The sequence below is a fragment of the Chiloscyllium plagiosum genome, chromosome 7, assembly GCF_004010195.1.
Source record: "Chiloscyllium plagiosum isolate BGI_BamShark_2017 chromosome 7, ASM401019v2, whole genome shotgun sequence".
Taxonomy (NCBI): Eukaryota; Metazoa; Chordata; class Chondrichthyes; order Orectolobiformes; family Hemiscylliidae; genus Chiloscyllium; species Chiloscyllium plagiosum.
Genome location: NC_057716.1, coordinates 11,312,292 through 11,326,459, shown reverse-complemented (window position 1 = coordinate 11,326,459; position 14,168 = coordinate 11,312,292). Strand labels below are relative to the sequence as shown.

Here is a 14,168-nt window from a genome sequence, read left to right as displayed (position 1 = left end):
TAGACAGGATAGATCGAGTGAATCCTTAGAAGAGTATAAAGAAAGTAGAAGTATACTTAAGAGGGAAATCAGGAAGGCAAAACGGGAACATGAGATAGCTTTGGCAAATAGAATTAAGGAGAATCCAAAGGGTTTTTACAAATATATTAAGGACAAACGGGTAACTCGGGAACAGGACCCCTCAAAGATCAGCAAGGCGGCCTTTGTGTGGAGCCACAGAAAATGGGGGATATACTAAATGAATATTTTGCATCAGTATTTACTGTGGAAAAGGATATGGAAGATATAGACTGTTGGGAAATAGATGGTGACATCTTGCAAAATGTCCAGTTTACAGAGGAGGAAGTGCCGCATGCCTTGAAACGGTTAAAGGTGGATAAATCCCCAGGACCTGATCAGGTGTACCCGAGAGTCCAGAACTAGAGGACATAGGTTTAGGGTGAGAGGGGAAAGATATAAGAGAGACCTGAGGGGCAACTTTTTCACGTAGACGGTGGTACGTGTATGGAATGAGCTGCCAGAGGATGTGGTGGAGGCTGGTACAATTGCAACATTTAAGAGGCATTTGGATGGGTATATGAATACGAAGGGTTTGGAGGGATATGGGCCGGGTGCTGGCAGGTGGGACTAGATTGGGTTGAGATACCTGGTCGGCATGGACGGGTTGGACCGAAGGGTCTGTTTCCATGCTGTACATCTCTATGACTCTAAGACTCTATGAAACATTTACTTCAATTTATGCCTTCAAACATTTATTTCCAATCTTTAGTTTTCTCTTTATAAGATTTTCAAGAGGAATTTAACTTGTGCTTTTCATTTCTTGGCTAGCTATCTAAGAATTCTTTAATGAGATTGGTTGCTTGGATAGCATGGTGATATCACAGTAAGACCAAGTTGGGAATCCATACTGAAGTATGTTACAAGCCACTGCAATATAGTAGGTGACAGCTTTATGACTAGATCTCTCAGCAAGATTTTATTTAAGGTCATCGGTGAGTCGTCATTCTTTGCACTGAAAGCAAATTTTAGTCAAAGGTACTCTTAATTCCATCAATGTTTACTTTACAGACATTTCAATATTTTGAGGTGAACAAAAATAATTATACAAAATGGGAATTTAGATAATTTGAATGAAGCAACACTCAGGTGTATACAGTGCTACAAATATAGATGCATCTGAAGTAGGGAATTAAAACAAAAAAAATGACAAAATTAAAATATTTGTGGGCCTTATTCAAACTGATTATAATTCCCAACATGCTCCTGGGTATTAATTTCATGGAGTTTCTACCTGATAGTGAGCATTCAACCTTTACACATCTCTGCAAGACTTCAGTTTCCATACATGACTGGTACAAAGTTCCTACAAAACTTCTTCTTTCCATGTTATTACTGCACAATACATATTAAACAACATACTGCATATATAAAAGGACAGTGAAAGCAGCACATGCAAAACAATTATAAATACCAGACTTCCAACAACAAATTTATGCATTTTTCTATCTTGCCAATGTTTATACTGTTTACATTGCAATTTTTTTTCTATTTTTTTTTAAATTCACTGATAAATGAAGAACAAGGGACAAGGAATGGGAGGGCATTGGCAGCACATTTAAGCAGGAAATAAACAACATACAGAGGGACAGGCATAGGCCATTCAACTCCTCAAGCCTGTTCCACCATTCAATGAGATCAAGATTGATCTGTGGACTAATTCCATATAACTGCCTTTGGCCCATACCCCTGGATGTCTTTGCTGAACAAAAATGTTTCTACCTCAGAATTAACAACTGATGCTGCATACACTGCTATTTGTGGAAATGTTCAAAACATCAACCACCCTTTTCTCTAGAAGCACTTTCTAACATGTCTTCCGAATGGACTTGCCCTAATTTTTAGATGATGCCTCTTAGTTCTGGAATCCCCAACTAGTGGAAGTAGTTTATCTTTATCTACCCTGTCTCTTCCTGTTAATATCTTGATGACGTTGATCAGATCGCCTCTTAACCTTCTGAATTCTGAAGAGAGGCCAAATTTGGATAATCTCTCCTCATAACTTAACTCCTGAAGTCCTGGTATCATAACCAGTGTTGATCTCAAATTTGCAGCAAGTTTTCCTAAAATAGTTAAAGACTTCAAAAAGTCAAAGCAAAATGTTTACTCACCATGGACTAACACATGGGTTTGGTGCATTGCTTGACTGAACAGAGGAACTACTGAAGAGAACACAAAGTTTCTGATGGTTTGCTGGGCTCAAACAGTCCACCTGAGAAACAAAAATAAAAGACCTGACAAACACATTCCTATTATTTGTCAAAAATCCTGTATTCATTTCAATGGTTGACACAGACACAAAGCATCATGCTCATACACCAGTGATGACTCAGTTCTCAAACTTGCCATTGTTTGTATAGGTTTTGGATCCACATGTTCATTCAATGGGTTCCTCAACCAATAAAAGTGAATGACAAAGTCATGATTATTTTACCGTCAGGTCAGCCATTATTGAAGCGAAAATTTAATTGACCGGATTTCTGTTATAAAATTTTATCTTAAGTTTTTATTTTATTCATTTGTGGGATGTGGGCATCATTGGCTGGCCAGCATTTATTGTCCATCCTTAGTTGCCCTTGAGGTGGTGCTGGTTTTGAACCGCTGCATTCCATGTGCTATGGATTGACCCACAATGCCATTAGGGAGGGAATTCCAGGGTTTTAACCCAGTGACAGGGACAGATATTTCCAAGTCAGGATGGTGAGTGGCTTGGAGGAGAACTTGCAGGTGGTGATTTTCCCATGTATCTGCTGCCTTTGTCGTTCTAGATGGAAGTGATTGCACATTTGGAAGATGCTATCTAAGGATATTTGGTGAATTTCTGCAGTGCATCTTGTATATAGCACACACTGCTGCTACTGACTGTCAGTAGTGGAGGGAGTGGGTATTTGTGGATGCAATGCCAAGCAAGCAGACGGTTTTGCTTGGATGGTGTCAAGCTTCTGGAGTGTTCTTGAAGCTGCTCCCATCCATGCAAGTGAGGAGTATTCCATCACATTCCTGAATTATGCTTTGTAGAAGATGGACAGGTTTTGGGAGTCAGGAGTCAAGTTACTTGCCACAACATTCCTAGCCTCTGACCCGTCCTTGTAGCCAGCGTTTATATGGCAAGTCCAATTGAGTTTCTGGTCAACGTTAACTCCAAGTATGCTGATAGATTATACCACCACTGCATGACAAGGGACTGTGGTTAGATGGTCTCTTCTCACTTACCACTTGTCAGCCCAAGCCTGGATATGGTCTAGACCTTGTTGCATTTGAACATGGACTGCTTCAGTATTTGAGTTGTTGCAAATAGTGTTAAACATTGTCCAATCATTGGCAACCATCTTCACTTATGATGGAAGGAAGATCATTGCTGAAGCAGCTGAAGACGTTTGTACCTAGGGCATTACCCTGAAGAACTCCTGCAGAGATGTCCTGGAGTGGAGATTACTGACATCCAAAAACCACAACCATCTTCCTTTCTGCCAGTTATGACCCCAGAGAATTTGCCCTGATGTCCATTGATTTCAGGGGCTAAGGCCCCTTGGGGATGCCACATTAAGTTGACTGTGACCTTGATGTCAACTCTCACCTCATCTCTGGAATTCAGTTCTTTTGTCCATCTCTTAACCAAGGCTGTAATGAGGTCAGGAGCTGAGTGGCCCTGGCAGAACCCAAACCATTCATCAATAAGTAGGTTTCTGCTGAGCATGAGTTGCTTGATAGCATTGTTGATGACACTTTTCATCTCTTTACTGATGATTGACAGTAGACTGGTAGAGCAGTAATTGTGAGGCTGGATTTGTCCTGCTTTAGTATACAAGACATACCTGGGCAAATATTTCACATTATCACGTAGGTGCCAATATTGCAACTGTAAGAGTTTAGCTAGGGGAGTGGCACGTTCTGGAGTATACACTTTAAAGTGCTATTGCCAGAATGTTGACATTGCCCACTGCCTTTGCACTATTCAGTGTCTCCAACCATTTCTTGATATCACATGGAGTGAACTGAATTGACTGAAGACTGGTTTCTGTGATGCTGAGGACCACTGGAGGAGGCCACTTGGCACTTATGGCCAAAGATTGCTGCAAAAGCTTTGGTCTTATCTTTCGCACTGATGCGCTGGGCTCTTCCATCATTGAGAGTGGACATATTTGTGGAACCTCCTCTTCCAGCGAGTGGTTTAATTGTCCACCATCATTCAAGACTGGATGTGACAGGATTACAGAACTCAGATCTGGTTATGGGATCGCTTAGATCTGTCTATCACTTGTTGCTTATGCTGTTTGGCAGATAAGTTATCCTATTAGTAGTTTCACCAGGACACCACCACATTTTTAGGTATGTTGGTGCTGCTTCTGATATGCTTTCCTGTACTCTCCAGTGAACCAGGGTTGATGGAAATGGTTGAGTGGGGGATATGCTGGGCCATGAGGTTGCAGATTGTGTTGGAGTACAATTATGCTGCTGTTGATTGCTCACAGTGCCTCATGGATGCCCAATCTCAAGTTACTGGATCTGTTCGAAGTCTGTCCCATTAAGAAAGGTGACAGTTCCACACGACTCGATGGAGGGTTTTCTCAATTTCTCTTAGAATACTTTTTTCCAAAACAATCTGACTGTAAGTGGCTTTATTAGTTTTGAATTTCCTAATCCTGGTGGCTACTCAGATTTTTTGGTATAAAACTTTTCTAATGCAATGGCAAAATTAAAGACAGCTTATTAAAGCAATTCAGAGGGAAACAAATTAATTGTGCTAAGTGCAGAAAATGTAATATATTCAAAAACATGGAACATTATTTTAATGTGTTTATCATATGTCTGCAAACATATTGTAAGCCACATCTGGCACATTAATTCACCAAATTTAGGAGAGCTCTGAAATTTATCCATGATCATACTATTTTGCACTATATTTTCGGCCATTGGTAAATTGCAACGCTTTCCAATTGCATGTAGTTTCAGGATGCTACATAAATATCTTACAATCAGTTCTGCTATAACATGGTAGTTCTATTCTCGTGCAATCTCATGTCATAAGAAAATTGCTATTTAGCATCACCATTTAAACTAATAGGGTCGGAATCACATCATAACCAATACACACTTTAAAATGTCGCGCTTTAGAAAGTGTCGCCAATTCATCAATCATGTTATGGCGAATTCTTGTTAACGAAACTCATGTTATAGCAGAATGACCTGTATCTTTTCAGATTCATAGCATTTTAATACAATTGATTGATTTGCTAGTACATTCCAAAAGGCATTAAGAGTCAACCATATTGCGGCGTGTCTTGAGTCAAATGGTGCAATTCAAAACCATGCCTCTCAGAATTAGCCAAGTCCTCTGGGTTACTCGTCTAACCATATTGCCACTACCATTGGAAGGCACTGGAATAGTAAAATCTACAGTTAACAAAAGCACAAATGTGTGTTGCAGCAGCAGGTAAATTGAGAACGAGGCAGAATTTAGCAATGACAGGGAAAATAGACAGCCTTAGTTAGATCTGTGTTCATGGAACTGAATCTGGGATAAAAGGTCTAGAACAGTATGTTTCATGGAATCATGCAGTCACAGAATCATACAGTGCAGAAGAGACCCTTCGGCCCATCGTGTCTGCACAGATACGTGAGAAACACTTGACCTTCCACCTAATCCTATTTACCAGCATTTGATCAACAGCTTTGAATGTTATCATGTGTCCAGTGCACAACCAGTACTTTTTAAAGGATGTGAAGCAATTCACCTCTACCATCTTCCCCGGTAGCATATTCCAGACTGTCACTACCCTCTGAGTAAAAAAGTATTTCAGTACAATCCTCCCAAACCTCCTGCCCCTCACCTTGAGCCCGGTGTCCCCTCAAGTGACTCTTCAACTAAGGGGAACAGCTGCTCCTTACCAACTCTCTCTGTGACCCTCAATCTTGTACATCTCAATCAGATCACCTCTTAGTCTTCTCTGCTCCATTAAAATGACCCAAGCCTACCCTACCTTTCCTCACAACTGAGATTTTCCATCCAAGGCAGCATAGTGGTGAATCTCCTCTGCATCCTGTCCATTGCAATCACATCCTTCCTCCAATGTAGTGACCAGTACTCTAGCTGTAGTCTCATCAAAGTTCGATACAATTCCATCATGACATTCCCTGTTTTTGTAATCTATGATTCAACTGATAAAGGTTAGCATCGCATATGCCTTCTGCACAATCCTATTAATATGCCCTTCAGCCTTCAGAGATCTATGGATAATCACGCCAAACTCCCTTTATTCGACAGAACTTCCTTGTGTCATGCTGTTCGTCGAATACTTTCTTGTCAAATTACTCCTTTTGAAGTGTATGTCCTTAGACTTTTCAGGGTTACATTCCCTCTGTCATTTACTCATCCCATTTACATCTTCTTGTAGCCCATGACACTCAACCTCTCTGTTAACCACCCGACCAATCTTTCTGTAAGCTAGACAGTGAGGAAATATGCCTCCAGAAAAGCTGGGTGGTTGGGGGAGGGGGGTATATTTGTGGTTTTCCCAATATTTAAATAACGTACATTGTTGTTGTTCAAATTCTGTATTTTAATTAAGCACTCTGAAGAATTAGCAACAGTAAAGGAGTCAAGAGGGATGGTGGCAAGATAAATCTTCATACTATAAGTACACATATAAAAAGCTGAGATTGTACTGTTGCTGAGTAGAAACAAGTAGGAAGGAAGTATGGGAGGGGGGAAAAAGGATAAATTATTTGGGAGACACCAGAAGTAATGTTGGAAATGCTCAGGTCAGTTAACACCTACAGAGAAGGGATCAGAGTTAACATTTCACATTGATGACCCATCAGAACTGGTTAAAATTCAAAACATGATAGGTTTTCAACAGGTAGGAGATGTGATTGTAGGAAGAGAGAATAAAAAGGCAAGTCTGTCACAGGGCAGAAGACAAAAGAAATTAAATGATAAGCATTGGTGGCGCAAGATCAAAAGGCATGGTAATAGCACAGATCTGGTGAAAGATGCATCAATCTAAACTGCCAGCTGTTTTTCTCTCCACAGATGTTGCCAAAACTATTGAGTGTTTCTTGCAGCTTGTACTATTTGTTCATTGGTTGGATCTGTCTTGCATTCAATGCATATTTTCAAAATTGAGTAGCTGATTGAAAATTTAATCATATGTCATAAAGAAGCTGCTTTCACCAGGGAAAAAAAAAACTTTCTTACCTTTGATGCCCACGCAAACTCATTTTGGGTTTGTCCTCGCTGGATTTCCTCTTCCCCATCTTTCATGGCTGATTTACTGTTATCCTCTTTGTTCTGCAAAAAATGATCTTCTACTTTGTTCTTTATTCTACCACCTCTAGCTCGATAATCAGCTAAAAGCTTTGACAAGCTTTGGTTACTTCCTAAGGAATGAGTTATTCTGGTACTTAGCAGATCATGAGATGGAAGAATTTGACTGCTTTTTGCCTGCACATTGCCATTAAGACTCTGAAGGCTTGTCAAGTCTTTTAGTAGCTGTTTCTTCCTTCTGCATTCTACTTCTTTAATATCTTTGTGCAAGAGAGGGGACCAATAGACTTGTTCTGGGAAGTAATCTCTTGTTGGACACTTCATACCTTTCTCCGTCAACAGGAAAGGCTCTTTGAAAGTAATAAAAGGAGATATACAAAGAATGACATCCTTAAGCTCCTGCTTGAATGCAACAGAGTAGGATTTCAACCTGTCTTCAGAGGAAGTAACATGTTCAGTAATGAACAGATCGGTATCATCCTGAAGGGGATCACGGAAACGTTTAGGCCTGTTTCCTATAGATGGTTCAGAGTCATGTAAGAATGCACGGTACGTGCCTGGAGGCCCTTGGTCTTTCTTACTTTCAGATAACATGGAGTCTATTACAGGTGCATGGACAGAAGATGTCAAAGGAGGGTCAAGAAAAGGCGTCTCGAAATCCGGAGGGGCCATATCAGGTGTGGGACCCTCAGGTTTTACAAAAATGCTGTCCCTAGAAACACTTCTTCTCAATGGTTTCTCTCCTTCACAAAATGTATTATGTTTTGGATAATCAAAACTGGCAGTTGGAGCAAACTCAGATCCCAAGGAAATGTCTTCAATCGGATCATCAGAGTCTTTGGAAAGACTGCCGAAGTTTTCATCAGTAAACAAGTCCAGCCCATCATTTTCAGCAGTCTCACCATCAATAATGGAATGAATTGATCCACTTTTAGATAAACTTGGAGGCATAGCAAACTCATCCATAAGAAAACAAAGCTCCAGCTGAGAATGATAAGCTACACAGACCATGAATATAATAATTTCTTTCACTCTTGCTAACTCGTATTCCGAAGCACCCCTCAGCTTCACAGTACAGCCTAAATGTTGGGGACAACCTTCGAAAAACATGAGTGTCTTTGCATGACCTAGGTGGAGAAAATACAAATAAATTAATGATGTGTCCAAACTGTCTGTTATGTTGCAAAGACATCCACATATACAAGCTTCTAACCAGCACTTTTTAATCCTGACCAATTTGCAAATGCATTTGATGTCTAGTTTTCAAAAAAAATTGTTCAGGGTGTTGCTTTTTGCCAAACTATTAAAGTAATCCAGTATGAGGCCTTTCATGATGGGTCAAATTGTCTCCTTCCATACTGTAAATTCTATAATTCTGTGATTCACAGCAGATTGAAAAATCACTCAATATGCCAGGCAGAATGGGAATTAAAGCAAGATCTGGCACAATGCCACATTCCATTAATTTCTATATTGGCAGTTTATACCAACGTTTGGAATTACAAATAGTCCCACCAAATAGTGAAAATACTGGTTTGCAGATAGAATCAACTGATTAGCAAATAGTCTGCCCCAAAAATTCCCTTATGAAAAGAATGATAAATTGTTATGTCTATTTTTGTCTTGCAGGACTGAATATTTTTGCTTTTTACAAACAGAACAATTTTTAATTAAGAGCATTGTAGTTTTCCAAGAACAGATTATGATAATACATTGAGCTATAATAATCTCCCAATAGTACCCTGAAATTTAGTCAAATTTTTAATTATTTGAAACTTTCCCAAATTGGCAAATGAATAAAAATTCAAAAAATGGCTTTGCAGACATTTATTGCACGAAAGACAGCAACATAGACAGAGAAGTAAAACTTTGATTCAATATCTAGTCTGTGCCTAGTTATCTGTAAGACCACTAACTTGGCAAGATATTAAAGATGTTAAGTTAAAAAATTCCTATTTAATGTAATCATACTCTGAAAGGGGTAGGTGATTTATGTGTGCATGTGCATGCAGATGGTGAAGGATAAGGGCGGGCACATTAAACGAGCGAAAAGAAAGGTTTCATCGCCACAACCTTCTAAGGTGAAATGATGACACCACAGAACTCATGCAACCACAGCACATGTCCACCCTCAGAAGAAGAGCAAAAATGATCCTGTAGAAGCAAGATGCAAAATTACTTACCATTAGGTAGTTGGAATGGTTGAAGGAAAAACTTATGGCATGTTCCAAGGCGAGGCTTTGTAAGAAGTTGATCCATTGACATGACCAAATCACCCTGGGTAACACGACTCACTTGCTCTAGCACTTGCTACGCACAGAAACGAACAGGTTGATCACGGTCATCAATTTTCATAGAAATAAACCTTGACACTATGTACACCACACACATTTCTCCCCATTAAAAAAATGATAATAAATTATAAATTATCTGCTAATTTTGATTTTTTTTTGCTTGTCAACCCAATCAGTGGTTCAGTGTGTATGCACAATTCACTATATTGTCCTTAGGTTAGCCAGAGGAAATTCAGCTAGATCAATCATGTTTTTTCCAAATAAAATTTGAAACAATGCCAGTAGTATTAAGATTGCAACATATGAATTGCTGTGAAGTTCTTCAAAATGCCACTGAAAAAGATACCTCACAATAAAAGGAATCAACTTTATACAAATTCAAAATTTGGGGCGGCATGGTAGTTCAGTGGTTAGCACTGCTGCCTCACAGCACCAGGGTCCCAGGTTCAATTCCAGCCTTGGGTGACCGTCTGTGTGGAGTTTGCACATTCTCCCTTTGTCTGTGTGGGTTTCCTCCGGGTGCTCCGGTTTCCTCCCACAATCCAAAGATGTGCAGGTCAGGTGGATTGGCCATGCTAAATTGCCCATAGCGTTAGGTGCATTAGTCAGAGGGAATGGGTCTGGGTGGGTTACTCTTCGGAGGGTCGGTGTGGACTGGTTGGGCCGAAGGGCCTGTTTCCACACTGTAGGGAATCTAATCTAATCTAAAAAATCTCTGAAACGCTGATTCAACCCAAACATATTTTGAACATCTACATAGCAGTTGATTTCCTTCATATTAAACAAAAGCATGAACCATATGAATTTGTATATGTAATGTATTATCAAAATGTCAAAATGTTAAATGCTGACTGACAAAGTTAGGAAACTTACTGGTTTTACATTTATCACTAAGGTAATTCCATTTTCCAGAAGCATATCTTGAGCAATACGAGAAACAGTCTTTTCTACAAGAACCAGATTTGGTCGAACATCCACTATTCGCTGCACATAATTCTTCAGAAATTCTCTTTCCTAAGTACCACAATGAGGATAGCAGTTACTCTGTGATTTATAAACTATATACGATTAAAAGATCAGAAAACCAAAATGAACTTTGTGCAATATAATGCAACTAACTTGCATCCAAATGCAGAATAGTATTTAGGAATACATAACAGCAGTGACTTACTTTCACAAACAATCTTTAACACAATTTAAAACACAAACCTGTAGGACAATGGGATCTATGCATGTAAACTTCGTCTCCTCTCGATACAGGTATTCAATGGAGCATTTCAACAGCAGAATCTTTGGATTTTTTATGTGAGGATTCATCTGAGTAATTTTAGAACAATAGTTGTATTAAAAGGATAGAAAGGAGCACAAATATTACAAGTAACGAAGTTTTGAACACACACAGTAATTGGTAGAAGACTGAAATTTCACTGGTACCTTTTTATGGGCTATGTTCTTGGTACAAACGAACCCATTAACCACTGCAGAATCAAATTTTTTACCACCTGGTATCTGAAAAGGTGAAAAACAAATGTTGGGGTACATTTCATATTTAGTAGACAAATCCATTTTGTTCTGAGGAAAGGTCACTCAACCCGAAACGTTAACTCTGATTTCTCTCCACAGATGCTGCCAGACAGGCTGAGTTTTTCCAGCAATTTCTGTTGTTGTTTAGATCTATTTGTTATTCGAAATTGAAAAGATCATTTTAAAATTAGTTTAATCATTAACCTATTTGAAAAGTGCATACAAGACTTGCATTTATGATTTTATTATTCACTCGTTACATAATATTTATTATGAACATGGAACATTCAAGTGCTTTTAAACTGTTCTCAATGTAGGAAACAGGGCAGCCAAGATTTGCACAGCAAATTCATATAGACAGCAATGTGGTTATGACAAAATTATTTTCTTGTGATGTTCATTGAGGGATATTGTCCAGGGCATCACGGATTCCACTCTTGAAATGGTGGCATGGGATCATTTAGGTCCATAGATGAGGTCATAGATAAAGGCAGTTGACTCATCTCAGAGCCAGCACTTCCAATAATGTTCACTGGAGCTAGAGTTTTGATTTTTGTCCTCAAGTCCTGAAATGTGACTTAAACACAGAACCTTCTGACTCAAAAAATGCGCTACCCATCAAGCTACAGCTGACAACTAATAACTAAAACTAAAACAATTAGAGGTTCCAGCGAGTAGACTGATTTTTGTTTTGAATGGTTTGCGGTGACATGAATTGTTGTAAACAGAACACATCTTTTAAACCAATGGTAATATGCATGTGTATTTTGTTTTTAATTCACCCATGGGACACAAGCATCCCTGGTTAGCCAACATTTATTCCCCGTCCCTTGTTACCATTAAGGTCATGCTGAACTACCTTCTTGACCTGGTTGTAGCTAGACACACAATGTCACTAAGGAGGGAATTCCATGATTTTACTCACAACAGTGAAAGAACAGCAATATATTTGCAAGTTAGCATGTTGAGTGGCTTGGAGAGGAACTTGCAGGTGGTACTGCTCTCATCTGTCTGCTGTTCTTGTCCTTCTAGATGGAAGTGGTTGTGGGTTTGGGTGGTGCTGCATGTGAGACTCACATTCTGCATTTGATACCTTTTTTATATGAACAAATTGGCGGATATCCATGTCATCATCATTGTTCCTGACATCTGGACGCACAGTCTGTACAACCTGGCGGACCACAGGAACAATTATGTCTCTCCAGGACAGTGAGAGGGACTCACTATATAACAGTTGCTGCAACAAGGCCATCATATGGCCATGGTTAGCTGAACTGGATGTGAAAGTGATGATAGGAAATAGAAGTCAATGAATATTGTCAACCAACAGATACAATAAAAATATTAATTTTCAAATTTTCCATATTCTTACTGCAATGTAAATTTAAACTGAAAACTGCATACATCAAAAGCAAATAAATATTAAAATTACTTTCCAATATAAAATCAGAATTATGCTTAGAATGTAGCAATTATTAAAGTAAACATAATACAAACTCTAGCTTTCAAAATAATACATAAATGAAGTTTCCTGAAAACCCAAATGTCTGTGAAAATAGAAATGACAAGAAATGGGCAGCTATGAATTAACAATATATTTTTCACATATAGAGGGGCTAAACCTTCACACAAATTACTTATTGCTTACCAACTTTAAATGCGTGTTTGATTTCTTTTATATTGAACTCAATTTAAATTGACTGCAAAGTCGATATATATTTAAAATCCCCAAGAATCAAGATAGAGCCAGCACTGGGTGATTCTTTGTGAGTTCTCTACAGCAGATCTTATTCTCACACTTCCTATAAACATTCTGCACTTTAAAATCTAAATTCTAAGTCCGTAAAAATTACTAATCATGTTTTTGCTAATGTTGATCTTGCTTTGTGCACCTCTAACCTTGTATGCCTCACTCTTTCTAAGCACCCCAAGATCGATATGTCCTTGTTTGCTATGATCTGCCCGGACTGCTCGCAAAACAAAGCTTTTTGTTGTACTTAGGTACATGTGACGACAATCAATCAAATCAGAAGTTTGCTTTTCCACTTATTTCCACACCAAATGTGTTAGCAAAGATTTTAAACAGTGTTTTGTGTGTTTTAAATATAAAAGTTGCATCGAATAACAAAAGATTACCTAATTTACGAGAGGAGGAGATTGCATCTATTATTACAGTCTGACATTGAACAATGCAAGCTTTTATTTGGAAAACTTGGATTATATGCACTTACAGTAATCTCTCCATTGCTTGTTTCTCGCCATTTTCTTCCCGAAGATGTTCCAGGGAACCTTGATGCCAACCAAGTGGTGTAAAGAGAAGATCTTTGGATTTTTCCTCAACACGACGATTAAAGAGAGATTCTGGAGGTATGGAGAAATAACTTAAAACATATGTTGGAAGGAACAATCAGAAATGAAGATCTTGATTCTTATTTCAGTATATTTTAAATTCACCCAATATTCAACATCAACAAACAGATTAAAATGGTGACCATCACAATGTGGCAGCTGGCTGTGTAAAAATTAGTATGTTTTCTATATTAAACCAATGAGTACACTTCTAAGTACATCAATGGTTGTAGTATTTTGGGATGTCTGGTGGTCATAACATTTTATGCCATGACTTTGGGGTGCTTTAAAAAAAGTGTTTTAACAAATTGATTATCTTCAAAGCACAGTCAGTTATAAACAGTAGTAAATTGTGTAAAGTCAGTCAAACAGCAAATAACCAGATTACCAATGTTTTTGCTGATGATGATCTTTGATATACTAAAAGGGATTCTTTAAAACGGGGTTCCAAGATTGATTACATTCACTTAGAAAGTACACAGGAATGTCTTAGCTTAAAAAAAAACAAGAGGCACTTTATTTGGTATTAACCTAAATTAATTCCAAAATTTTGGGATGAACTTAAACTTTCTGTCTCAGAAGTGTGTAAACTTAATAGATCAAACTCCTACAAGTAAAAACGAACAGTGTACCTTCTGAACCTTACTCATACCATTCAGCCACTTAAGGAAAATTCA

General features: G+C 38.5%; 1 protein-coding gene across 4 annotated transcripts in view; it reads right to left on the bottom strand.

The window, feature by feature from the left end:
- The window catches only part of pikfyve (phosphoinositide kinase, FYVE finger containing), a 130,817-nt gene that overhangs the window by 21,422 nt on the left and 95,227 nt on the right, over positions 1-14,168 (bottom strand). For all 4 annotated transcript variants that reach the window (XM_043693037.1, XM_043693034.1, XM_043693035.1 and 1 more), the window contains 8 exons: positions 13,374-13,503; positions 12,236-12,416; positions 11,053-11,127; positions 10,828-10,935; positions 10,492-10,632; positions 9,508-9,634; positions 7,256-8,451; positions 2,169-2,269 (listed from right to left, as the gene is read on the bottom strand). In XM_043693037.1, the coding sequence (XP_043548972.1) occupies positions 2,169-2,269; positions 7,256-8,451; positions 9,508-9,634; positions 10,492-10,632; positions 10,828-10,935; positions 11,053-11,127; positions 12,236-12,416; positions 13,374-13,503 (2,059 nt within the window). The remainder of the gene's footprint in view (positions 1-2,168; positions 2,270-7,255; positions 8,452-9,507; positions 9,635-10,491; positions 10,633-10,827; positions 10,936-11,052; positions 11,128-12,235; positions 12,417-13,373; positions 13,504-14,168) is intronic.